Source organism: Leopardus geoffroyi, chromosome B1 (genome assembly GCF_018350155.1).
Source record: "Leopardus geoffroyi isolate Oge1 chromosome B1, O.geoffroyi_Oge1_pat1.0, whole genome shotgun sequence".
Classification (NCBI taxonomy): domain Eukaryota; kingdom Metazoa; phylum Chordata; class Mammalia; order Carnivora; family Felidae; genus Leopardus; species Leopardus geoffroyi.
The window spans coordinates 20,764,682-20,792,666 of NC_059327.1; the positions used below are offsets into that span (position 1 = coordinate 20,764,682).

At 42.8% G+C, this 27,985-nt stretch overlaps 1 protein-coding gene across 2 annotated transcripts in view; it reads left to right on the plus strand.

Moving 5' to 3' along the window:
- The first annotated feature begins 380 nt into the window (after positions 1-380).
- Positions 381-27,985, plus strand: part of MTMR7 (myotubularin related protein 7) — a 125,048-nt gene continuing 97,443 nt past the window's right edge. Inside the window, exons 1-2 of one of the 2 annotated variants that reach the window (XM_045454899.1) lie at positions 381-490; positions 3,684-3,715. In XM_045454899.1, coding sequence (XP_045310855.1) covers positions 448-490; positions 3,684-3,715 — 75 coding nt within the window. In that variant the 5' untranslated portion in view covers positions 381-447. Of the gene's footprint in view, positions 491-3,683; positions 3,716-19,327; positions 19,498-27,985 lie in introns of those variants that run through there. The other variant, XM_045454908.1, reaches the window with a different exon arrangement.

The window sequence follows — 27,985 nt, forward strand, 5'->3', positions numbered from 1 at the left end:
TGGCTCTCAGCTCAACTTTCTGCCCCTCAAAGACTTTTCAGTTGTAGTTTATATCTGACCTCTTAAGTGTAAATCAAAGATGTTATAGTTCGCTTGAGTAGTGGGTGGGAAGATAATATAAAAGGAAACCTAAGGAGAAAGAACTTCAATTACTATTTCAAATATTACTCACGACACTAACATGCGTTTTCAGATTGGTAGTACTGTTGGGTGACGTGACATAAGTAACCCAAAAAATCCTTAAAAATTATCAGTATTATATATATGTGTGTGTGTGTGTGTGTGTGTGTGTGTGTGTGTATTTGATTTGGTTGTTTCAGGTAGAAATACAGAAAAAAAGATGAGCTGTAAGTCTAACATGGCATACCATGGAAGAGAGGCAACGGGATTCCAGAGCTTGTGTTGACTTTCCTTCTCATCTGAACATCTGCATAAATTTGGATTTTCATGAGGTATGGCCTATGGATGCAAGCTACTTTTATCTCGGAGAGTGAGTATAACCCCACTGACATCTGGGTTAAAGAGGAAATGGTCAATACATGTCAGTTAATTGTAGTAGTAGTAAAAGTTGAAACTGTGGTGGTAGGTATGTTCTTGAACAAGCAGACAATTTTACCAACCATCTGGGGAAAGAACCTGAGACAAGACCAGCACAGGGGGCATCCCATTAGCAACACTTGTTTAGAGCCCTAAGTGAGAGAAACTGAGACTGATATCCTAACCCACCTTGTATCTTCTCTACATCATTATCTATAATATAAAATGGTGCTCCACCAGACCTCAAAATGGTAATCAGTCAATGTCTGGTTGCCGACCTTGCAAGCAGATGATGTCTCTGGAGCATCTGTTTACTTGAGATGCTATAATTGAGTAGTTTTGGTTTATCTGAAAGAGGATGGGATAAGTGTATTAGTCGGGGTTCTCCTGAGAAATAGAACCAATAGGAGATATATACTAGGTATATATACAGGAGGTATTATAGGAAATATATAGATGTATATCTTATAATCATATTATCCTATGTATATTCTATATATCTATATTATATCTATAAATCTATATCTTGACCTATACCTATCTACTCTTTGTATTTAAGTCTAGTGCTAAATATTTATTTTAAGGAATTGGCTTATGTGATGGTTGCACTGGCAAGGTCAAAATCCGCAGGGCCCCCTGGCAGGCTGTAAATTCCAGCAGGAGTTGATGTTGCTGCATTCGAGTCCAAAGGCAGTCTGGAGGCAGAATCCGTTCCTCTTTGGGGACACTAGTCTTTTCTCCTGAGGCCTTCAACTGATTGGATGAAGCCTGCCCACGTTATCTGCTTTAATCAAAGACTACTGATTTCAATGTTAATAACATCTAAAATACCTTCACGGCAACATCTAGACTGGTTTTTGACCCCCAAACTGGGCACCTTAGCCTCGTGAACACACAAAATTAACTCCCAAAATTAGGAGTTTTGCTGTTATCTTCTTTAGAGACAAGGACAGTGGAGAGCATAACTGCCTAGTGGTTGCTCCCTGTCTGGTTTGAGCGCCAGTGTAAAGATGGGCGAGCCCCAAACTAAAGGAGTTTCATGAGAAATTCGGTGGACTCTGGGCTCAAGCAGAGCTGCTTTGCTGCTCAGAAAAGTGTGACCCAGCGCTGAGGAGAGAGGTGCCTTCTCTACCCTCTGTGGGAAATCTAGCATGGCTCTGAGCCGTGAAAACGGTCAGCCTGGAAGTGCCAGGAAACAACTCTCTCGGCGTGGATGTTAATCTCCTTACTGAAGGCTTCAAGAGCAGTGGACGAGGTACCCTCAGCTGGGGTTTTCATGACAGAGCCTGGAGACGAGCTTGAGGAGAACAGGTGTTCCTGGACATACCTGAGCAAGCCTCTAGGAATGCCTTCACATGCCTGAGGGGAACATTCTGGAGACAGGAATTTCTGTTGAGCAAGTGGAGACAACAAGCCACTAGAAGACAAATCCACAGGCTAGGAAGACCCAGAGACTTCTTGGTTATACTCTCATTACTTTATAGACTGTGAATTCAATTAGTCTCAGTACAAATTCTGAAGATTTCGTAAGGATTCTTACAGGTATTGTCATTTATATCTACCTACAGACTGTTTGAAGTCTACCTAATTATTAAAGATTAGACTGTGGCTCAGGCTGAGCAAAACCAGCTCCATTCAGGGTATACTGTGTAGAAATATAAATGAGTGTGTTAACCTTGCACAAAATCTGGGTTTTGGTCAGATTGATAGAGTTGTCTGAAGGTCAGCTGACTTAGTTTAATTGACTTAAAATAGTAACCTAGCTAGTTTGGTGAACTAGAGCATAAGATACGAGGGGCACCTGGGTGGCTCAGTTGGTTAATGTCCGACTCTTGATTTCAGCTGGGGTCATGATCTCTTGGGTCTGGGTTCAAGCTCCGTGCCAGGCTCTGCCCTGTCAGTGAGGAGCCTGCTTGGGATTCTCTGGCTCCCTCTCTCTCTGCCTCTCTCTCTCTCTCTCTCTTGCTCTCTCTCTCTCTCTCTCAAAATAATTAAATAAAATGTTAAAAAAATAGCATAAGATATGGGGTAAGATAATTATGAATTCAAATTATGGTACCACTTTGATGCCTTTATGACTTGGATTTGTTGTTTAATGTTTAAGTTTTGCTTCTTCCTCTCCTCACAGGGCTGCTATGAGCTCTTACATATAGAAAGGACTCAATAAACAGTATTTGCTAATCTTATTACTATTTCATCTATTACCGATTCCATTTTTCCCCTTAAACGGTAGTTGACATCTATGAAAGTAACTGTGAAGTCTCTACCGTGGTTCTTAACCTGGCTGGGCGTTTGGAACCAGGGGGCATTTGTGGATGCTGTGGGGAAGTGACTATTTTTTTTTTTAACGTTTATTTATTATTGAGAGACAGAGAGAGACAGACGTGAGTGGGGGAGGGGCAGAGAGAGAGGGAGACACAGAATCTGAAGCAGGCTCCAGGCTCTGAGCTGTCAGCACAGAGCCCGATGTGGGGCTCGAACTCATGAACCGCGAGATCATGACCTGAGCCCAAGTTGGCCGCCCGACAGACTGAGCCACCCAGGTACCCTGTGACTATTTTCTCTTGTCACAGTGACTGGGGAGTTCTTCTGGCATTTAGTGTCCAGAGATCAAGGACAGTAAATATCCTGCAATTTGTGGGTCAGTCTTGCACTCTGCATTAATTTTCCCATCCCAAAAACCATTAATGAGAAATGCACCGTGCCTCTCAACACAGTGACATAAAGAAAAACTAAATTAATCAAAAATAATTAACACAAAGCACTTGCTGTGATTATTGGGTTTAGAGTTTCCAATGATAAATGAAAGTTGTTGGTTTGTTGTTTTTTTTCTTTTTTAAGCTGAAAAAGATTAAAATAAAGTGATTTTCCTGGGTAGTGCCTCCCATTATGTCACGGGAGAAACAATTTGAGGAAAGGATTCATCTCAGCTGCATTGTATACACTTCACTACAATCTGGTTTGTAGGAAGTGACCCTTTCAGCACAGTGAACACTGTGCGTGCATGCGTGTGTGTGTGTGCGTGTGTGTGTGTATGTGTGCATGCATTTTTATAGCTTTTGTTTAGAGAGGTAAATTTATGTTGAAGGATTGTTCACTCCCACAGTATTCTAACTAAAACTTTGATACTAATTTTTTTTTTTCAGAAAAGTACACTTTGTTGCTCGAAGGAGTAAAGGTAAGACCTTGACTTATAAATAACCTACATGACTTTAAAACAACCTATACTTTTATGTATTCCAATATGATGACCCCAGTTTGCAGACTCTGAACTTCTACTTATCACCTGGTGAATACACATTCAGAGGTATCTCCTGCTGATGTACTGGCCAGTCAACATACCCTTTACTTATTTGTTTAAAAGAATTTTTTTTTAATGTTTATTTATTTTTGAGAGACAGAGAGAGAGAGAGTGAGAGAGAGAGAACGAGCTGGGGAAGAGCAGAGAGAGGGAGACAGAATCCAAAGCAGGCTCCAGGCTCTGAGCTGTCAGCACAGAGCCTGACGCGGGGCTCGAACCCACAAACTGTGAGATCATGACCTGTGCCAAAGTCGGACACTTGACTGACTGAGCCACCCAGGGGCCCTTCAACTCAGTACTTTTTTTTTTTTTTAATTTTTTTTTAAGGTTTATTTATTTTTGAGACAGAGAGCATGAACGGGGGAGGTTCAGAGAGAGGGAGACACAGAATCTGAGACAGGCTCCAGGCTCTGAGCTGTCAGCACAGAGCCCGACGCGGGGCTTGAACTCACGGAGCGCGAGATCATGACCTGAGCCGCAGTCGGCCGCTTAACCGACTGAGCCACCCAGGCGCCCCATCAACACAGTACTTTAAACTAAGCTGCTTTCGTGTTTGTTTGTTTGTCTTCAGAAATGTTCATAAAACTCTGAATTGATTGCTTTATTATATTTTGTCATTGTTTTAAATAATTAGTAACAGAAAAGCGATACTAGCCATATGACAATTGTAGCAGCTGCAAATAATTAGCTGTGACCAGGGGTTTAGCTTCAGTTGTAAGCAAGTGCTTTTGAACTAAGTCTGTCAGGTATGTATTAACTTCCGAGGGAAATTTAAAGAAGTGTACAAACTACTAGAAATGAATTGTGGAAGCTCATTGCTGATAATTGAAGTGTACTCATGTTGGCAGTTGAACAATCTTGAAAATGAAGGGTTGGGAATTAACACTGCAAACACTCCAGAGATCCTAAGGCGCAGGAAAGCTCCCAGCCCACCGACAGTGATAAGGATTGCTGCGGCTTCCTCTTCCAAAGGCCAAGGGTATCAGGTGTTCAGTTTTCACTCAATAAATATTTTAATGCAGTCAATGAGTGCTGTCGCATTCTCCTGCTGGATCCTAAGCAATTTGTTTTTCTAGCCAGCTTCTCCTCCTAACATTAAAACAAATTGCTTTGTTTCATGTCAATAACACCTCAAGTACCCTAAGCAAATTGAGACATGAAACTACTTTAGAAAAGTATTTTTTGGTGTTTCGGGTATGCATTATGTATCTTGCAAAGAGACAAATAGTATCAACTTAACACCGCTAGTGGGAATTTTGTGATATTTTTAGGCTTTCTAGTAATGGAAGCTCTATTGTTAGTCTGTTGAGTCTACTGTCCTCCCTTGGTTTTCAGGGCTCCTGGACATACAAAGGTGGGTCATTGAATATAAGATCATGGGGAATCATTGTTGAGCTATGCCTACCACTCCCTCCTCTCTTTTGCTCTTTAATTCAAAGCTTTTAGAGTTTAATTTTTTTTAATGTTTATTTATTTTTGAGAAAGAGGGAGAGAGTGAGCGGGGGAGGGACGGAGAGAGAGAGGGAGACACAGAATCTGAAGCAAGCTCCAGGCTCTGAGCTGCCATCACAGAACCCAACATGGGGTTCGAACTCACAAACCCTGAGATCATGACCTGAGCTGAAGTCAGATGCTTAAACGACTAAGCCACCCAGACGCCCCGACAAAACTTTTAGAGCTTAAACAATGCTTTCAAAGCTGGACCAGGATAATGATATTGTCCGTTAATATAGAATAAGATTAGTTTTTCTCAATTTTCAAAAAAGACATTAACAGAATTATCTCTATTTCCCCCTACACGTTTTCTTAGTCTTTTCTGTTTACTGTTCCCAAGACCAAAATGAATAAACAATTGCTAATAGATGTTACCGTAAGATTCAGGAGCAGCCGATGAAATGGATCATTGATTGACACATTATTGCAATTGAGATACTATATTCTACATATGACTGCAAAAACAGCCACATGGTTATGGTTATGTAACCTTATATCCTGGTAGAATATTGCCTCATAGTTTGCACGACCATAGAATCTCTAGATATCCTTTAACCTAGCAAGATAAACAGGGAAGAGTTGAGATAATTGATCCTCAAGAGAGATGTCACCACCGCGGGCACCCCTGTTGCTCAAGGCTGCCAGCCACTAGTATTCCAAGGCTTGTGGAAATGCCCCCTTGTGCCTCTAAGGTGGAGGGAGGTGTGTTTCTAAAATGCACAGTCAAACCAATCCCTTTGCATTTCAATGTAGACATAATGTTATAAATAGAAGTTCAATACAATGTAAATAGTAGCACAATTAATAGCACTGTTTGCGTCACCTCCTAAGGAATGGCCCGGAAATCGAGTCATTATTTGTGAAGACTGAGCAGTAACCAACCTGCTTCCAACATGACTCCTGGGCTAGAATCCACTCATAAATTAGCGATTATCCAAGGCGACTCACTGCAAAATGGTAGAATGACTAGGGACAGAACCCTGACAATAAACTTGATCTGTTCTACCTGAAAATAATGGGATTCCTACTCTATGCTGTGCTTAAGCTGTTTTGTGCAGTGGCGAGAGAGTCAATAATGACTGCCAGATTTAAATGCAAACATCAGTGGTTCTCAGCAAGTTAGATCCAGGTCAAACCCATGTTAGTTCACCATTTTGAATGAATCTTGTTCACTGCTTTTGTTTACAAAACTAGTCTCTCTGACAAAGAAGAGAAGAACTTTCTTGCAGAGCCGTCATTCAAAATTACTCATTATCTCCACAAGAAACCCCAGTGCAACCCAGGAACAATTCCTACATTTGTTTATTAGAAATCTCAAATTGTCCCGGCTAGGAGATCCACATTCACGTACATTTTGCCAACATTTAGCATCTGTATCTAAATAAAAAGAAGAGGGAGATTAAGGTAAATTTTATTAATTATGTAAGTTCTATGGCCCAAATACCAAAGATATATTTCAGATTTTTACTAAAAGTTAAAGATCAGTTAAGTAATTTTTAAAGAACATTAGCTTTAAAGCACCACGAAACGTTCCACCAAACCTCACTGTACTTCCTAGAAAGATCTTTGGTTTGGGCGTTTTTGTTGTTGCTGTTGTTGTTGTTGTTGTTTGTTTGTTTGTTTTGTTTTCTTTGTGGTTGTAAAAACAGCACGGCCAAGATCCTGACAACTCAATAGGGGAGCACCCTCCTCTTTTCTTTTTCCAACTATTGTTTTACATTTGGGATATTTGCTTTTCTTGTTTCCTCACGGAGAATAAGCCTGCTTTTATCCTTAAAAAAGGGTTACTTCTCAGAAAGATTATTTTTGAATGGAAACTTTAGGAAGTGAATACTTAGAAGATGTCTCAACTCTTCAGTGTCCAACTTACGTTTTGCTTTAAACACACACACACACAAAAGCTAATCTCCACAAAAATAGTTGCTTTGAATCATGACACTGTCATGATTATTGATTATGACTTGCTTTGAATTGAGATGGCCTTTAAAATATCATGTCCTTTACATTATTAAAATATGCCCTGTGAATGTTTGTAAAATATTTTTTAAAAATTGAAATCACCCAAAAACCTGCGACCTGGTTGTAATTGCTATACTGGTACATTTCTGTCTTCTATTTTCTTTCTCTTTACTTGCACACATATGTACATATGCACACATGGCTTTTGAAACACAATTCAGGTCACACTGTATATACAGTTTTTTATCTGGTTTGGGGGCTTACAATTTTGCCATAAGTATTTTTCTATGTCATTAAGTATTCTTTGAAAAAAAATTTACAGCTCATACAGTATTTTACATATGACCATACATTTTATTTAATAATTGTCTTTATTTTTGGTATTTGTTGTTTCTAATGTTTCCACTAATCAAAATGTGACCAGGAATACTGGATGGACTAGAACTGGAATGCAGATGATTCCAGATTGTTAGGTTAGGCAAATCCTATCCCTTAGGGGTCCATTGGAATAGGATTATTTCCACAGGAACTGAAGAAATTCCTGAATTTATAAAAACTTGAACATTGGGCAGGTATTTGCTAATGTCTGATGCATTAGGGAAGCCTGTGATGCGGGCTGGGTACCAACCTATCCGCCAAGGGCACCCGAATGAATGCACAACTGAACATGGGATGAAAAAGCATATCCCCAGACTGCATGTAAAATGGTTGGGGTCTTTGCTAGTTAATTCCTGGATGATGTGAGTCTTGGCTGCATCTTCTGGTGCTTTTTACCTTTGGACAAAGCAGTGTCACTGAGGAAACGTGCCAGGGAATCCCTGAGTTCCAGACATACTCCTCGGTGCCTACCAGTACAGCAGCAACCCTGTGTCCCTCTGGATAATTAGGGTCGATCTCCATGGCTAACTAAGTATCTCTTTCTGGGGTGCTTTTGATTTAATGGCATGAGGAGTATCAGAGCAATCCCCATTTCTGATTCAACAGGACTCCTGTTGTGTTCCCCCAGTGGAAGCATTTCTACCTTAGTTTTTATAGCCTCTACACCAAAAAGTCCAAAATTGTAGGGTCAGGGAGTAAAAAATAGTAAGTGTTTGAGTAGGTTTAATAATAAGTGCTATTCCCATTTCCACCCCTGCTTTCTTTGACTCATATATTCTACCTGTAGGAAAAAACTTGTAATATTGGAAACTCATTCAGAGCATACGCTCCATCTTGTAGGACATCACCCTACTCTTTGAAGGTGTTTATCTCTTAGTTGGTGTCATAAGAGTCTTTAACGGGCCATTCCATGAGTTTATGAGGCCAGCGGCTTCTGAGGGAATGGACATATAGCAAGATCAATAAACACTGTGGACATTCGCCCGTTTCTTTTCCTATTTTTGTGTAACACACTTTTCTTTCTTTCCTTCCTTCTTTTCTTTTTTTTAATTTTTATTTTTTTGCTACAAAGAGATATTTTGTGGGATACTGTGATGGTGAATGAATAGGAAGAAAGTCCAATGACAAGGTGCTGATAGAGCTATTGTGGGCAGGAAAGACAACTCCATATTTAAAAAAAAAATTAACGTTTATTTATTATTGAGAGACAGACATAGAATGTGGGCAGAGGAGGCACAGAGAGAGGGGGAGACACAGAATCTGAAGCAGGCTCCAGGCTCTGAGCTGTCAGCACAGAGCCTGATGCGGGGCACGAATCCACAAACCACGAAATCATGACCTGAGCTGAAGTCAGACGCTTAACTGACTGAGCCACCCAGGTGCCCCAAGACAACTCCATATTTAAACTAAGCATTTATTCTATTGAGGGAAAATATCTGCTCCTTCCATGGTGGAAGGGGTTCAGTATAATCAACCTAGCACAGGTGGCTGGCTGTTTCACCAGGGGTGGTTTTGCACAGAATAGGGGGAAGCAGCCTTCCTCTCTGCTGTGGGCAGACTGGGCACCCAGAAATGGTGGTACTCAAATCAGACTCAGTGAGGGAGGGCCACATGGCTGAGCTCACACAGAACCTTTATTCCTACCACTATGGCTGCTCACACATGAGCCCATTAAGGATTCTCTGCAGAGGCTGGAAAAGTCTCGAGTAACTGATAACAATAAAATGGATTATTTGTCCATATATTATTGAGAATGTTGTACTGTCAACGGATCAGATGTCCTATAGTATTTACATAGGATACTGACATTTCCATACTGTAGGCTCATCCTGAGAGATCAGTCTGGAAATATTTTCCTTAGTTCTCATTGCCCAACTCCAGTTTTTTTCCTTCCAAGTTCCTGACACTTGAACAAACTCATGGTCCCATGCTTTAAACTGGCATAGATCTGCACACCTGGCCATCTGCCCTTCAAGGCATGTGAAGTTCCCAGAAAAACCACGCAGAGCTCTGCTCATAGGGACAAGTGCCCTTCCTTCCATCCTTTGTGGCCACTTGGGCGAAGCTGCAAGGCTGTGACATTCCACTCCCAGCTGGTACGAGATTATTGTGAAGAACCACCTATAAACCAGGCTAACATTTTTCTTTGTGAGCTGCTTGCATCAAATGCCCCATGAAGTCCTAAGTGTCGACTGAGGGAGGGAAGCATGGGGGTCTGAGCCGCTTTCTCACATAACGCACTTGTCCTTTCAGGATAGGCTCTGGTAGCATCTCCTAGGTCCCACTTTCTCCTGATTCTTGAATATTGCTAACATGGCGGCACGATGGATCAGGTACCATTCAATTCATATGCCACTTCTGCATCTTTTAAAAATTAGCATGAAGGACCACCTCACAACAACTAGGATGGCTACTATTAAAAACAACAAAAAAAAAGTAAAATACTGGAAATAACAAGCTGGCAAAGATGTGGAGAAAGTGAGACCCTTGGGCGCTGTTGGTGGCAATGTGGACTGGTGCAGCCACTGTGAAGAATAGTATGGAGACTCCGCGAAAAATCCAAGTTTGAATTAGCATATGGCCCAGCAATGCTGCTTCTACGCATACATCCTAAAGGACAGAAATCAGAGTCTCCAAAAATATGTGTGTGTGTACATCCATATTCATGGTAGCATTATTCACAACAGCCAAATGGCGGAAGCCACACAACTGTCCGCTGATGGACGCTTGGAGAAGTAAAATGTGGTATCTACATACAAAGGAATTTTATTCAGCTTTTTTTTTTTTTAACATTTATTTATTTTTGAGACAGAGAGAGACAGAGCATGAACGGGGGAGGGTCAGAGAGAGGGAGACACAGAATCTGAAACAGGCTCCAGGCTCCGAGCTGTCAGCACAGAGCCCGACGCAGGGCTTGAACTCACACGGACCGCGAGATCATGACCTGAGCCCAAGTCGGCCGCTTAACCGACTGAGCCACCCAGGCGCCCCTATTCAGCTTTCAAAAGGAATGTATTTCTGGGGCACCTGGGTGGCTCAGTTGGTTAAGTGTCCAACTTCGGCTCAGGTCATGATTTCACAGTCCACGAGTTTGAGCCCCCCGTCAAGCTCTGTGCTGACAGCTTGGAGCCTGGAGCCTGCTTTGGATTCTGTGTCTCCCTCTTTCTCTGCCCCTCCCATACTGATCCTCTGTCTCTGTCTCTGTGTCTCTCTCTCTCTCAAAAATAAATCAACATTAAAAATTAAAAAAAAAAAAGGAATGTAGTTCTGACACCTGCTGCAACACAGATTATTCTTGCAGGGATTATGCTAAGGGAAATGAGCCAGTCACAAAAAGGCAACTCCTGTAGGATTTTACTTAAATGAATTACCTAGAGTTGTCAAATTCAGAGACCCAGAGAGTAAAATGGTGGTTTCTAGATGCTGGGGGGAGGGGAAAAGAAGAAGTTACTGTTGTATGGGCACACTACTGTTTTAGTTTCAGGGGTTGAAGAGTTCTAGAAACGGATAGTAGTGATGGTTGTATACCAGCGTGAATGTCCTCAACACCACTGAAGCGTAGACGAAAAAAAAAAAATGGTTAAGATGGTAGATTTTGTGTTATGTGTATTTTACCAAGATTAAAAACAAATGGAAACTTTTAAAAATCAGCACAAAGGCACTGTGGGGCTCGTGGTGGGCTATGCCAGGAACCAGGCGTGATTCTTCAACTGCAGCTTGCCAGAGGCTCCTTACCACATTCCTATCCACTGCAGATACCTTGAGCGTGTTTGGATCTGCTGGGGCCAAAAGGCCCCCTGTGTAGACCTGTTTGCACCCCAACCCAAACCAGTTGGGAGAGCCTTGTCTTGCTCCAGGCCCCACTCAGAGCGGGCGGCTCAGTACTAGGTTAGAGCAAGAAGTGGTAGGGGTTCCAAGTGAAGCAACATGCCTTTCCCATTGGAGAAGCTATTTCACCTTCTGGGAAGTTGAAGCTGTGTCCCAGACTACTGCATATCTCTGGCAACTTCACTGACATGGCAGCCCATTCTGGATTTTCCCAGAATGCATTGCTTGCCCTCTGACACATGTGTGCCTTGCTTGGGCATCTTGGGTACCTGCTACTTTCTGCTTACCAGACCTAAATTTTTTTTTTAATGTTTATTTATTTTGAGGAGAGAGACAGAGCGTGAGCAGGGGAGGGGCAGAGAGAGAGAGGGAGACACGGAGTCTGAAGCAGGCTCCAGGCTCTGAGCTGTCAGCACAGAGCCTGACATGGGGCTTGAACTCACGAACTGCGAGAGCATGACCTGAGGAGAAGTCAGACGCTTAACCGACTGAGCCACCCAGGTGCCCCTCTGCTTATCAGATCTAATCAGCCTGATGTTATCAGCGTAGGGGGCCTGCGTGGGATTCCTGGGACAGCGGACAGATCCAGGTTCCCTGTGGACAAGCAGTAACAAAGAAGCACAGAAATGCGCTTCCAGATGGACACAAACTGCTTATGATCATCTCTGCCTATTGGCATGAAAAGACAGGAGTTATTTTGGAAGAACTGTACCTGGAGGGAATACTGAAGTGAATTTTGAAATGAACCTAAGAATTTGATGGGAACACACAGTAGGACAAAGACATGAGGGTAAGATAAGCCGATGCAAGATACAGAAAGTGATTGGGTGACTAAATGACCCCAAAAAACTCTACGTGGAGCACCTACTAAGTGCCAGTGGACTCACTTACTCAGTTTGTACGAGAGAACGGTAGGACGTGGTCAGGCCTGAAATGACAGGATGAGGAAACGGTACTTGATTCAGAAGGCCGTTGTCAATCGCTTGAAGACTTGAAGGTCCGTCGCTGGAGAGGGCCATGATCTAAGCGGCTTTTTACGAAGACGCATCCCGCAGCAAGCAGAGGCTGCGGTTCCAGCCAGGATGAAGCAGTGTGGACTTGAACTAGAATAACGACTGGCAAAGGGAGGTGGCGGGACCAGCCGAGGAAATGCTTGCGGAGGAGGGAATCTACGTATGTCTGGATAAGGGCGGCAGCAAGAGGCATAAGCCAAAAACAACTCTCAGCTTTTGAGCTTCAGGGATTGGGACCAACAGGCAAAATAATGAGGTCAAGAGGAGGATGTGGTGTTAGGTAGAAGCTGGTATCACCAGACTGAAGCATCTTGAAGGCAGGGGCTGTGGCTGCTTCACGTTTTTATCCCCAGTACTTGGCACAAGGTGAGTGAGCACTCAGTTAAGTATTTGCCACAAAATATGTTCAATTCTCCCTCTCACTGAATTGTCACATACACCCTAAGAAGGAGGTGTAATTTTCTCCAATTTTTTTTTGCTGTCAATTATTGTTTTTATTTTGAGAGAGAAAGAGTGCAAGCAGGGGAGAGGAGGAGCAGAGGGAGGGAGAATCCAAAGCAGGCTCTATGCTCAGGACAGAGCCCGATACGGGACTCGATCACATGACCCTGAGATTCATGACCTGAGCTGAAATCAAGAGTTGGATGTTGAGCTGACTGAACCACCCAGGCACCTCTATCAATTATTTTTTTTTTATTTAAACCACTGAAGGCATATAAAAATGTAGGAAGTAATATAATAAACATCCATACAGAGAGAGATCTACGCAGCTTGAGAAACAAAATAACACAGGTTTTATCATTTATGCCCATCTTACGGCTGAGAAGCCTGAGGCTGAGAGTGATCAGAAAACTGGCTCAAGGTCACATAGCCAATACATGCCAGAGCTGTGATATGAAAATAGGCCAGTCTGCCTCCAGTGCCCATGTTCTTTTTTTAAAAAAAAAAAAAAAATTAAAAAAAAATTTTTTTTTCAACGTTTATTTATTTTTGGGACAGAGAGAGACAGAGCATGAACGGGGGAGGGGCAGAGAGAGAGGGAGACACAGAATCGGAAACAGGCTCCAGGCTCTGAGCCATCAGCCCAGAGCCTGACGCGGGGCTCGAACTCCCGGACGGCGAGATCGTGACCTGGCTGAAGTCGGACGCTTAACCGACTGCGCCACCCAGGCGCCCCTAAAAAAATATTTTTAAGTTTATTTATCCTGAGAGAGACAGAGACGGCGTGAGTGGGGGAGGGGCAGAGGAAGAGGGGGAGAGAGAGAATCCCAAGCAGGCTCTGCGCTATGAGCTCTCGAACCATGAGATCATGACCTGAGCTGAAATTAAGAGTCGGATGCTTAACCAACTGAGCCACCCAGGCGCCCCTCCAGTGCCCGTGTTCTTAACCACCTCTAGTTTATGCCATCGATGAAACTCCGAGTGGGGGCATCTTGCAGGTGGATGGAAATACAACACACGAAGCGGAGAGAGAAATGAGGACGAAACATATTGATCTGGAAATTCTCTGCATCAAAGTGCCAGTTGAAGGGATGGCAGTGGAAAGACAATGAAGAATGGACTGAGGACAGACCTGGGTTTGAGCAATGCACCTTCGTGGAGAGAGAACAAAATGTAATCGCCTATTTTAAAACCGTGCCTGTTCACAGAGTAAGTGCTGTTTTTAGCTGTTCTAGAGTTTCCCTTTTGTTCCTAGAAAAAGGGCAAAGCTGCCTGTGATCCATGGAGCGCTTCCTCTCCATAACTGGTTTAGGGCTACACCAAAGGAGCCTTCGATATTTTGCATCATCAAGTTCATAAAAATCCTGAAGGTGAGGATGTTATTTCTTTTCCAGGCAGAACCCCCAGTGCAGCTTTGCCTGTCATATTGAGTATCTAAGTGCATTTCTATCTGAGACTAGACTTTTCAGAAAAAGGTGCCCAACTCCACACATAGCACAGACCATGGAGGTTTAACAGTGCTGAACAGGATTGCATTGAGTTTGTAATCATTAGCAATCCTACCCCTGAGGAAACATTTTTTCGTCTTCGCTGCCAGATCAGAAGTTTTAGTTGCCTCAGGAGAAATGTAAGTATGCCGGAAAAAAGTCTTACAACTATTTGACAAGTATCCACATCTCCTCAGGCCACTGAAGATCACAGGATTTTGGGAAAGTTCCCAGTTAATGTCAAGTTTTTGTTTAAAAATTTCTACAGCAATATTATTTAACAACTCAAATATCTATGTGATAAAAATTTCTTAAGATGGTCTCCAGAAATTTGGTGATATACGATAAAGTACTTTAGGTCTGGCTTATGACAAACCTCTTAGGGCTCCTTAAAGACACTATCGATCCCTTTTAAAATGATCAGAAACACAGAAAGCGCAGACAGATTACCTTGACTCTCTCCTGGATGTCCGTTCTCTGTAAATTCAGGATAGGCTAGTCCAGGTACAAAACTTAAACCATTAAATTTCAGTGGCTTCAAGCAACCATAAAAACGTGTTCTTTTCACTTTAAAGACTCTGCTGTGACTCTTCAGGGTGACTGCTTTCCCACTGATGACTCTGGCAAAGGGTCTATTTCTTTCTTCCTTTATTTCAAGCCAATGCTGAATAGTTTTGGGTCACAGTCACACCGCACATTTAGAGTGAATTTACTGTCATTATTTTCTCTATAATCTCAAGATGTGATCCCCAAATATCAAGACAGGGAAGAGGAAGCTGAAAGGCCACCCAGGTTACGCAGAGCTTTGGTTCCAAAATGGTACATGGCACACTTCTCACAATCCACTGGACAGAAATGGCCCCGGGACCTGGATGGCTCAGTTGGTTAAGCATCTGACTCTTGGTTTCAGGTCTGGTCATGATCTCATGGTTCATGAGTTTGAGCCCTGCCTTGGACTCTGTGCTGACAGTGGGGAACCTGCTTGGGATTCTCTCTCTCCCTCTCTGTCCCTCCCCTGCTTGTCCATGCTCTCTCTCTCTCTCTCTCTCTCTCTCTCTCAAAATAAGTAAACTTAGGGGCACCTGGGTGGCTCAGTCAGTTAAGCATATGACTCTTGATTTTGACTTAAGTCATGATCTCACAGTTCATAAGATCAAGCCCCACACTGGGATTCTCTCTCTCTCTCTCTTCTTCTCTCTGCCTCTCCCCAGTTTGTACTCTCTTCTCTCTCTCAAAAATAAATAAATAAACTTTAAAAAAAGTCCACATGGCCCCACCCAACAGTAACAGTGTTGAAAAGTAAAGTCTCCTGTGTGCCCGTGAAGAACGGGAGAATTAAATATTGAGGAGTACCGTCATATCTACCATTTTTACAAGGTGAAAACCACTGAAACGTGAGACACTGATCATAAAATGAGGACAACTATGTTGTGCCTTGGCAAGGGAAGAAGTGGTTTGATGAATATGAAGGGAACTAGATCTTACCCCTATTATCTGATGTTTTTCTTGATGATGAAAATAGTTATGGTGAGGGACGCCTGGGTGGCTCAGTTGGTTAAGTGTCCAACTTTGGCTCAGGTCATGGTCTCACAGTTCGTGAGTTTGAGCCCCGCATCGGGCTCTGTGCTGACAGCTCGGAGCCTGGAACCTGCTTCCGATTCTGTGTCTCCCTCTCTCTCTGCCCCTCCCCTGCTTGCACTCTGTCTCTCTCTCTCTCAACAATAAATAAACATTAAAAAAATTAAAAAGAAAAAAGAAAATAATTTTTGTGAAATACACTTCTTTTCCATCAAGGATTCACAAATACTAGAGAAAAATAGCCATTTTCCAACCTGTTGGGCAGAGGCTGATGTCGTGCAGATCTAGGTGTACATCCATCTGTAAATCACGTAGGGTGTTAAGAGTGAGGATTTTTTTCTCGTCTTCTCACTTCTGGGTTCTGGGGCCAGGTGGAGAGAGTTCTGTTCCATGAAGACTCACAGATGCGGCATCCATTGAAATTTCCCGGAGTTCATTCTAGGCACACCAAATATCAAACTTCAAGAACTAAGTATGTGATTCTGACTGTACCCATTATTTTCTGTATAATCAGTACGGAAAATGCAGAAAGTGAATCGGTCTCCTTGAGGCGTCTTACGGCGTTTCCACCTGCTCTGGTGCCGTCTTCCTTGATCGACTTTTCATTTCCTTGGCATTGTCTGCATCGCTGTTACGGAACTTGGCATCTTTCTCTTCTAAATCTCCCTTCAGTCTCCCAGTATCCGCCACAGTAGCCTGTGCATGACCATCGGTTAATTGACGTGTTTCCTTTTTTTTTTTTTAAGTTTTTATTTTATGCTCACCATGACAAGGGCAGTCCTTAATCCCCATCACCTATTTCACTCCCCCCCCCCACCCCGCCCCGTCATCACCCCTCTGGTAACCATCAATCTCTGTAGTTAAGAGTCTGTGTTTTGGTTTGTCTCTCTTTTTCTTCCTTTCCGTGTTTGTTTTGCTTCTTTAATTCCACATATGAGTGAAATCATGTGGTAGTTGTCTTTTTCTGAATGACTTACTTCGCTTAGGATACTCTCTAGCTCCATCCATGTCATTGCAATTAATGTCAATGTTTCTTAAGGAAACAAGTGGCTAGTTTCTCTTTTTGTCCCACTTAGGATCAACAAAGTTAGCATTTCGGTGGTGTACTCCTCATTCCCTCACTTCACTGCCCTCCAGCTCCTGCTGCTTTGTTCAATCTTTTCTGCCCCACTGAGTGGTGGTTCAGAGAAGCGGTGAAACTTGGGGTCAACGTTGTGTGTGATCTAACAGTCTGAATTGTGACTGGGGCTGAGGGAAAAGTGGGGGAGGGTTCCTCAGAGAATCTTTAGACCAAACTAAAATGTTTATTTATAGATATTTCTTTCCGCACTGTTATTTTATTTATAAATATTTATAAATATAAGTTTATGTTTATTAAGTTAACATAGCTTGTTCTATGTGAATTTACCCCGATAATTTGAATTTTTTAATTTTTAAACATTTTTTAAAATTTATTATTTTGAGAGAGAGACAGAGACAGAGAGAGCATGAGCGGGGGAGGGGTAGAGAGAGAGGGAGTCACAGACTGTGAAGCAGGCTCCAGCCTCTGAGCTGTCAGCATAGACTCCAGTGCAGGCCTCGAGCTCATGGACCGCGAGATCATGACCTGAGCTGAAGTTGGACACTTAACTGCCTGCGCCACCCAGGCGCCCCTTGATGATAATTTTTGACTCACTGTAACCTAATGCTGATTTCATAGCTATCATAAGGGAAGATGTATTTTTAAACGAATCTGGATTTTTTTTTCTTAAAATTAGGCTATTTATATCGTTCAGATTTATGGCTTCCCATGTACCAATTAGTGTTGTGGGTGCTTAAAAAAAACTATGCAAATATGAAGACGAGTTGTATGCAAAAATTACTCACCAAGTAAACTCTTGATCTGCCCACCAGTAGGAGGGACAGAAGAGCCCTGAAATCACACAATTCCAAGATTATTATCTTATTCAGAATGCAAACCCCAAAGTGAATATAAGATGCCTAGTACTTACGGGATTTAGAGATGGAACCCCCTTTAAGGTCATCTAGGCAGGTAACGTTCATTTTACAAATGAGGAGATTGAGGCCAGTGTGTGAGTTGTGAAGACAGTGCTCCTGATTCTGTGCCTGGTGTTCTTTAGTAAGGTAGAAATTATACCCTGGGTCAATTTTGTCATATGCAATCATCAGTTTATCCTTCTTGTCCTAATTGTCTCCCAGAGCAGTAGGAGACTGAAATGCTAGAAGATACATGAAAAAGATCTGGACACTTTAAAATAAATGTAACACTGTGTGGTTTAAACATTTATTTGGACAGCTGCAATGTGCCTACCATGCATTGAACAAAAAGAGCTAAAACACAGAATCTCTACAGTTAAAGACGATTAGAAAGAGAGATGAATAAAAGCTAGGAAAAAATTTGAATAGATATTACTCTTTTTAAAAATGTTTATTTAAGTAATGTCTACATCCAACATGGGGCTCGGGCTCACGACCCCAAGATCAAGATCTTCCGACTGAGCCAGCCAGACTCCCTGAATAGATATTATTTTAAGAACTCTGTACAGTTCTGTGAAGTTTTAGCTACGGTGGGCAGTTGTGCACTTAGGGTTGCAGGGAAAAAGGTTGCGGGGGGGGGGGGTTGCATTTCTTCTCTAGCCTTTCCCCATAGCTGAATACTAACAATAGCAACAACAACTCTTAATATCGTAAATGGAAAAATGATACCTTATAATGGGTGTTTTGTATCTTTACCTTCCAGTTCAGTTAGAGCTAAGTGAACATGGCAAATGAGCACCCAACACGGTGCCAAGGGAAAGCATCTCTTCCAACAGTAAAGTGGCAGGTTGATGTGAGATGCCTGACTTAATAGAACACCACCTAAGGCTCTAACACTGTTGCTTTTGTGTCCACCCTTACTCCCAACGCTATGCCAGCTGCTCACGTGCTCAAACATACAGGCAGCCCACCAGGCCATCCTGGACCTGGAATGCAAGCGGCAGCCTTTTTTCTGCCCCACCCTGAAGTCCTACCTATCCTGGGACGCCCTGGAAGGAAGCCCGATCAATGGGCGGCGCAGAGCTGCGCGTACTCCCCAGCTCTCCTCCAAGAGGCCACACCCAACACAAGGCCCCCATTGTGTCTTGGGGAACAGTAGCCTCACAGTACTCCGGCCGCCCCTCTTACAGAGAAGCGAGCGGCTCTTGACGACCCCAGCCAAGAGCGGGCTTGGGCGGCCGCGCGCAGGACAGGTGGCAGGAGCGCAGAGGCGCGCGCGCGCTCTAGGGCCGCGCTGGCGCCCCGGGGCCCGCACGCCGGCCTCGCGCGGGCGCCGCCGCACCTGGAGGCGGAGCCAAGCCCCGCGGCCCGCCTGCTCCCGCGCGCGAAGCCCCCTCCCCGCGTCCTTCCCGCCGCGCTGCAGACGCGCGCAGGTGCGTGAGGCCGCGCCCGCCCCGGACCCTGTGGAAGTGGGCCCGCCATGGAGCACATCCGCACGCCGAAGGTTGGTGGCACGGGCGCGGGCGGAAGAGGGAGAGCGGGAGCTGGAGGAGGGATGCTGAGCGGGCGGGAGGCCCGGCTTGCCTGCGGGGCGCTGGCCGAGCCAGCAGCGCGAGCGAGGGAGGAGGCAGCGCTCCAGCATCTCCCGGTTCGCTGTGAGGCTGGGCTTTCTCTTGCTGCTTTACAGGCCTAGCTTTGGCTGCTGCTGGATCTAACCTCTTGTCCTTGAGAGTGCGCATTGCACATAGGGGTGGACGGGAGGGAACCCCGGTTGTCCGTTGAGTAATGGGGCTGCTGATCCGCTGATAAACGCTCCCTTCTAGCCTGGCACTAGGTTGCTGCTGCCCCCCACCCCTTTCGCGCGCCCCCAAATTTTCTCCTGCCTGCTCTGGGCCGTTGAAAGAGAAACAAGCCTTCCTGAGGACAGGTGCCAGCAAACGAGTTCTGTGCAGGTGGATTGAAGGCACTCTGGAAGCTTGTTGAATCTAAGCGTTCAGACCCACCCAGCTCGCCCTTCCGCTTCCCCATCCTCAGGCTATCAGCTGCAGTGGACTTTACACGGAGCAGATGATCCGTATTCGCTGTGGGGGGAATGTTACTACCGGTCCTTCCATCTTCTTGCCTTTTCCGCCAGTTTGGTTCCTTGAGGAGAAGGGTGCAGCTTACAGATTCGTCCACCGGTGTGTTTGAAACAGCGCCAGCTTTTGCCACTCAACAAAAGCGCCTCGTCCCTGGCCATTCCAGATAAATAACCCTGGAATCGTTGACCGCTGCACCAAACTTTCCCACTTGTAGTTAGTTGCACTACTAATATAATTTAGGGTGAAGACGATGATCGACTTTCCCGTCTGATGAAAACTCTAAACTAGTGAAAGAATATATTTCACAAGCCATTTGGCTATCTCTCGTTACCACCACCACAGCGTCCTTGGATTTCCAGGTTGATCTCACCCCAAAATCTAGGCCCTTGACAGAGTTAAGGCAAAGCTAGGTCTGTGTGGTCAGAACTTAGGCGGCCCCGGGGATCCCACTCATTCCCCCCGCCCCTGCAAAGGGGTGAGGGAGGGGTGGGCATAGCTTTGTTACAAGTCCAGTAAGAAGAATTCATTCCTAAATTCTAGGATGGTTTTTAAGTACCTCTTTGTAGAAGCAGCTTTATGATGATCTCATGTCAGTAGAAGAATAAATCTTTTTTAGTTTGCTAGATAGTGTCCGTTCCAATAGTAAATTTAAGTTGTATTGATTTTGCACTGTGGAATTAAATTGTTGCTTGACTATTGGGAACTTGTAAACATAGAAGAGAGTGCCATAAACCACAAGGTTGGTGGCTCAAAGCTTTCAGGATTTAAGTGGTGCTAAATAATTTATTCCGGAATGCCCAATTTAACTCATGGAGTCCTTCTCTCCTTGCCAAGGGCATCTTTTCTTTGTCATGATGAAGGGGGCCCCCGTATAAAAATGATGTCTGATGTGAATGTCAAGAGTGATAGAGTGACATGGTACTAGAGACCATGAATTTGAGGAGTAAAGGCCTTTTCTTTTTTTTTTTTTTTTAATTTTTTTTTAATGTTTATTTATTTTGGGGACAGAGAGAGACAGAGCATGAACGGGGGAGGGGCAGAGAGAGAGAGGGAGACACAGAATCGGAAGCAGGCTCCAGGCTCTGAGCCATCAGCCCAGAGCCTGACATGGGGCTGGAACCCACGGACCGCGAGATCGTGACCCGAGCTGAAGTCGGACGCTCAACCGACTGAGCCACTCAGGCGCCCCAGTAAAGGCCTTTTCTAATCTATATTCAAGCTGTGTCCAAAGCCGTGTGTGTAAACCTGAGCAGCAAGCGATATTCTACTTACTCTTAAAACTGGTGCTCATAACCACTTCTAAGCAGTACAGTGCCTCAAACCAAAAGTCCCCTTATGTCACAAATGGGGGGGAAATGGAGAATTGTCTGAAATGTCATTGGACCGAGGTCATTGACATTTAGGATAGTGCAGGTGGAAAAAATTAAATACAGAGATTGGGTGGATCAGGTTCGTTCACTCATTCATTTCATTTCACAAGCACTTGAGAACCTTTCATGTGTGAGGCTGAAGCGTCAGGGAGCGTGAAGCATCAGGGAACTCCTGTTTAGACGGGGAGGCATTTGCACATCTGGACAGAGATATATACGAGAGATAGTGGCAGGGAGAGGATGGACGGAGGATCAGCTCTACCGTAAGGGGTGAGGGAAGCCTTCTTAAAGAAGAGTGGAGTCTTTCTTTGTTTTTGGGAAGGAGAGAGAGAACGTGTACAAGCAGGGGAGGGGCTGAGAGAGAGGGGGACAGAGGATCTGAAGCGGGCTCTGTCCTGACAGCAGAGAGCTCGATGTGGCGCTCGGACTCACGCCATGAGATCATGACCCAAGCCAAAGTCGGGTGCTCAACCGACTGAGCCACCCAGGCGCCCCGAGAAGAGCGGAGTCTTAACATATAAGGAGTCAAGGAGGACCAGGGGCACTTGAAACAGCTGTCACGCAATTGTGTCAGTGTGATGTGTTGTAAGATATCGTTACAACCTCAAAGAAGCTGAAACCTTCGGAGTGATGAAGACGAAAATGATGAAATGGTTCCTTAACAGCATCTCTTTTTCCATTTTGCATTTTTAAGCGCCGAACTGATTTTCACAGTATAAATGAACAATAATAGGACAAGACTACTTACAGAGTATGTGTTTCAAAGTCTATAACTAGTGATAGTTATATTCATCTTATTACTTGCTTCTGGTATGCTCTGGGAGAGCTGCATAGGTAGATTGCCTTAGATTTCATGATTCATGTTTCGAGCTATAAGGATATAAGGATATTCACAAATTTAGTGTATCTGACCCATGGTGGGTTTTGAAGTGATATTTACCAGGTAGGTAGCAGGTTTTTATTTTAAGAGAAAAAGAAATACACGCATGTGTATACATGTGTGTATATACATGTACAGTTGCTTTGCTACTACAATGAAAGTCATTCATTTTTTATAAACTGTATGATACCCATCACAGCCCCTGTGTTCTGCTTCAGTCTCTGGAGTGCAGTTTAAGGAGACAGATGTACATGAATAATCTGGAATACTTTGCACATATTTCTTTCTGTGTGTGTGTGTGCGTGTTTAACTGAAGCCTTTAACAGAGCATATGTTAAGCAGGGTGTTTCTCTCCCACAATGGTTCCTTTGTAGAAAAAAAAAATGTTTCACGGACAAGCTAATTTGCAGGTGGGTCAAAGTGTGGACACCAAACCTTATCTGTACTCATCACAGTGAACTTCTGGGTTTCTACTTCACTGTCTGGATTTCTTCACTCTCAGAGCTTGCTAGTAAGAAAATATCCTGCAAGAAACTTAGGGATAATTTGGGTTCAGTTCTATGAAGAGGCTTCAGGAATCCTGGACATAGCTTGAAGTGTTTTGTAGGATTTCGTTTGGTATTGGATTGAAGCCACTGTGTCTAGAATCCTGGCTAAGTAATCTCTAATTTTTATGCTTTTGTCTTTCTGGAAGACATTTTTTTTTCCACATCAGTAGATTTTAGGTGTAGAATAAAATATGTGATGACCTCCCAAACTGCAAAACTGACCCTGAAAATGTCTTCTCTTTCCACCTCATTTCCCTAGTTTGAACCATTACTGGAACGGCTTCCTAACTGGTCTCTAACTGTCCTGTTTGCTCTTCTCTATCTCCTTCTCCACAGAGGAAGCCTGGTGATGCTTTTATGGCACAAATTGATCATGTTACTTACCCACTGAAATTCTTGGGTAGCTTCCCTTTGTACCCAGTGTATAAAGGGAGAATACTCAGAGTGGCTTGTAAGGTCCTTTGTAGACTGATCCCTAGTAACTTCCCCAGCCTCATTCTGTGATAGTCATTTTCTTATTCACTACCCTACAGTCACAACCAACCTTAGTGGGTTTCTCAAATGTGAGCTCTTTTCTGCCTCGGGACTTTTGCACTGCTATTCTGTCTGGGGGATACACTTAAAAAAAAAACACACACACATTTATTTATTTATTTTTGAGAGACAGATAAAGGCAGAGTATGAGCAGGGGAGGAGCAGAGAGAGAGGGAGACACAGAATTCGAAGCAGGCTCCAGGCTCCGAGCTGTCAGCACAGAGCCTGACACGGGGCTCAAACTCACAAACCATGAGATCATGACCTGAACCGAACTTGGATGCTCAACTGACCGAGCCACCCAGGCGCCCCTGGGAGGATACACTTTTTAAATTAAAAAATTTTTTTTATTTCAGAGAGAGAGGTTGGAAAGAGGAAGAGTGAGTGCATACACACATCATTGGTAGAGGGGCAGAGGGAGTGAGAGAGAATCTCAAGCAGGTTCCATGCTTACTGTGGAGCCCGATGCAGGGCTCAATCCCACGACCCTGGGATCATGACCTGAGCTGAAATCAAGAGTCCTCACGAGACCCTCAACTGACTGAGCTACCCAGGTGCCCCTAGGGGATACTCTTATTCTTACTCTTCACCTGGGTAGAACTCATCTTTCTTTTTTTTTAAGTTTATTTATTTATTTTAGGAGGGGGAGAGAGAATCCCAAGCAGTCTCTGTGCTATCCTCACAGAGCCTGATGTGGGGCATGATCCCACAAACCGTGAGATCATGAGCTGAGCCAAATCCAAGAGTTGGATGTTTAACTGACTGAGCCCCCCAGGTTCCCCTAAAACTCATCTTTCTAGTTTCAGGCTAAATAGAATGTCCTCAGGGAGGTTGTTGCCCAGTACCTTCTCGAAGTCAGGCTTGCTTGTTAGAGTGTATAACCAAACACAGTATTTTACCTTATGCTCCCTGTTTTTAAGTTGTAGGTTTATTTGAGTGATTGTTTAATGTCAAGCTCCTCTAGACATTGTTTAATGTCTGGACTAGGAGCCCCATGAAGGTGAGGATCATGTGTTGTTCTCCTGGATCCACGGTACCTAACACAGTTCCTGGCACCAGTTAAGCACACAGTAAATAAATTGATAACTGAATAATAGGAGGAGTGAGTAACTTTTGGTTTCGGCTCTTCAGTTTTTAGTGTTTGCTTTAGTGATCCAGGCCTCGTGGGTTGTACCCATGATGAGGTACAGTATTAGATGTAATAGTGTTTAGAACTTGTAGATGTCGGTATATTGTTATACACACACACACATATATATACACACATATAAATGATAGTATTTTTTGATTATATGTAGTTTTAATGAGAGAATCCAAATAATATGAAATTCACCATTTCAGTCATTTTAATTTTTTTTTTTTAGTCTTTATTTATTTTTGAGAGAGAGAGCACAAGCAGGAGAGGAACAGAGAGAGAAGGAGACAAAAAAATCTGAAGCAGGCTCCAGGCTCTGAACAGTGTGCACAGAGCCCAATGTGAGGCTTGAACTCACGAACTGTGAGATCATGACCTGAAGTCAAGCGCTTAACCGACTGAACCACTTAGGGCCCCACCATTTCTGTCATTTTAAAGTGTACAAATGTTTGTCACTGCATTTACAATATTGTGCAACTATCACCGTTACCTAATTCAGAGCACTTTCATCATCCCCAAAAGAAACCGCGCGTCTGTAGGTATTTAGTCGTTAGTCCCCCAAGCCAACCACTAATCTACTTTGTGTCTCTATTAGATTTGCTTATTCTGGACATTGCAAAAAATGGGGTAAATATAAGATGGGGACTTTTGTGACTTCTTTCATTTAGCATAATTTTTTCCTATGTTCATTCAAGTCATAGCATGTTGTTGATACTTCATTCCCTTTTATTGCAGAATAATATTCCATTATGTGGATATACCACATGCTGTTTATCCAGTCTCCAACTTACGGGCATTTGTTTCTACTTCGTTGATTATTATGAATAGTGCTGCTATGAACATTCCTATACTTGTTTTTTTTTTTTGTATATGAAAATAAGTTTTTAAAAAAAATTTGGGTATTGTTGACTCACAACGTTGCATTCGTTTCAGGTGTACAACTTAGTGATTTGACTAGTTTATACGTTATGGTAATGTGTGTTGGCAAGTGTAGCTCCCATCTGTCCTGTAACTGCTCTTGCAGTATCATTGACTGTATTCTTTCTGTTATGCTTTTAATCCCATGACTTGCTTATTCCATAACTAGAGGCCTGAATCTCCCTCTGCCCTTTACCCATTTTGCCCAACCCCTCACCTCCTGAAAATAAGTTTTTAATTCTCTTGAGTGTATCTCTAGAAGTAGAAATACTGGGTCGTAGAGTAATTCTATATTACTTTTTGAGCAAATTATGTTTACATCTTATGTATTCCTCTCCTATGATTCCAACAATACAGAATGAACTTCAATAGTAAACAGAACCTAGATACTTTGGAAACAGTTGTTTAGACAGTGCAAATAGATAGGTTTACATAAAAAAAAGAATATAGATTTTAATTGTTACACATTTAAACAGTTTCTTAGAGAAACAACATCGTGAGCATGGAATTATTTCTATCATTCCAATTCCAATTTGTGATAGTATACCCTTTTTACATAGTTAAAGTGTGCTTTTTCTCTCTTACTGAACTTTTTGCCCAGTGTTATCTTAGTGCATATATCTTATAATCAGAACTCACTCACCTACATATTGTTTTAATGAATGCGTATTACTCATTTGACTATAGCTTGCCTAACCTGTTTCCACTATTAGGGATTTGGATTTTAAGCCCTTATGAAAATCCCTGGTTTAATTTTCTTTATAGTGCCCAGAATAGAATGTCTTAAAGTAGGAACAATCCTGTAAGGGTATTACATGATATCTTTCAGTACGTGAAAGATTCTTATATGGCCCAGCGTTTAGGCAAATTCTTTATAGTTTCAGCAGAAACAAAGGGTAGAGATGGCAGAGGAGAAGGTCTTGCTGGATATAGAGAAGTCGTTTCCCACAATTATTCCTGTTTGTACAGAAGAAATTAGTTCATCTCTTCAAGGAAAAGAGGGATCTATACAAAGGACTCTTGGCAGTGAAGATACAGAGATATTTCAGGCATCTGGGAAGAGAATCCTGTTTTTTTGCTTTTTTTTTTTTTTTTAAATTATTGAAGTATAGTTGACATACAGCATTATCAGTTTCAAGCATGTAACATACTGATCCAACATTTATATACATTATGAAGTGATTACCATGATAAGGCTAGTCACCATCTGTCACCCTACAAATTGTTACAATGTTATTGACTGTTCCCTATACTGTACTTTATATCCCTGTGAATTTTTGGTACCTGGAAGTTTGTACCTCTTAATCTGCTTCACCTACTTTGCCCATCCACCATTCTTCCCCTCTGGCAACCACTCATAATTGTGAGTATGTTTGGGTATGTTTATGCTTTCTTTTATTTGTTTGATTTTTAAGATTCCACATATAAGCGAAATCATATGGTGTTTGTTTTTCTTTGTCTGACTTGTTTCATTTAGCAAAATACCATACTTCTAGGTCCATCCATGTAGTCGCAAATGGCAAGACTTCATTCATTTTTATGACTGGGTGATATTCCATTGTATAAATATACCAAATATTCTTTATCCATTCATCTATTAATGGATTCTCAGATTGCTTCCATATCTTAGTCATTGTAAATAATACTGTAATGAACAGAGGGACACATCTGTCTTTTGGGATTGGCATTTTTATTTCCTTTGGGTAAATATGCAGTGGTGGAATTACTGGGTAATATGGTAATTCTATCTTTAATTTAAAAAAAAAATTTTAACGTTTACTTATTTGGGGGTAGGGAAGGCAGAGAGAGAGGGAGACACAGAACCTGAAACAGGCTCCAATCTCTAAGCTGTCAGTCCAGAGCCCGAATTGTGAGATCATGACCTGAGCTGAAGTTGGACGCTTAACCAACTGAGCCAGCCAGGTGCCCCCTCGTTTAATTTTTTTTTTTAATTTTATTTTTTTAATTTACATCCAAATTAGTTAGCATATAGTGCAACAATGATTTCAGGAGTAGATTTCCTTAGTGCCCCTTACCCATTTAGCCCATCCCCCATCCCACAACCCCTCCAATAACCCTCTGTTCTCCATATTTAAGAATCTCCTATGTTTTGTCCCCCTCCCTGTTTTTATATTATTTTTGTTTCCCTTCCTTGTGTTCATCTGTTTTGTCTCTTAAAGTCCTTATATGAGTGAAGTCATATGATATTTGTCTTTCTCTGACTGATTTCGCTTAGCATAATACCCTCCAGTTCTATCCACGTAGTTGCAAATGGCAAGATTTCATTCTTTTTGATTGCCAAGTAATACTCCATTGTATATATATACCACCTCTTTTTTATCCATTCATCCATCGATGGACATTTGGGCTCTTTTCATACTTTGGCTATTGTTGATAGTGCTGCTATAAACATGGGGGTGCATGTGTCCCTTTGAAACAGCACATCTGTATCCCTTAGATAAATACCTAGTAGTGCAATTGCTGGGTCATAGGGTAGTTCTATTTTTAATTTTTTGAGGAACCTCC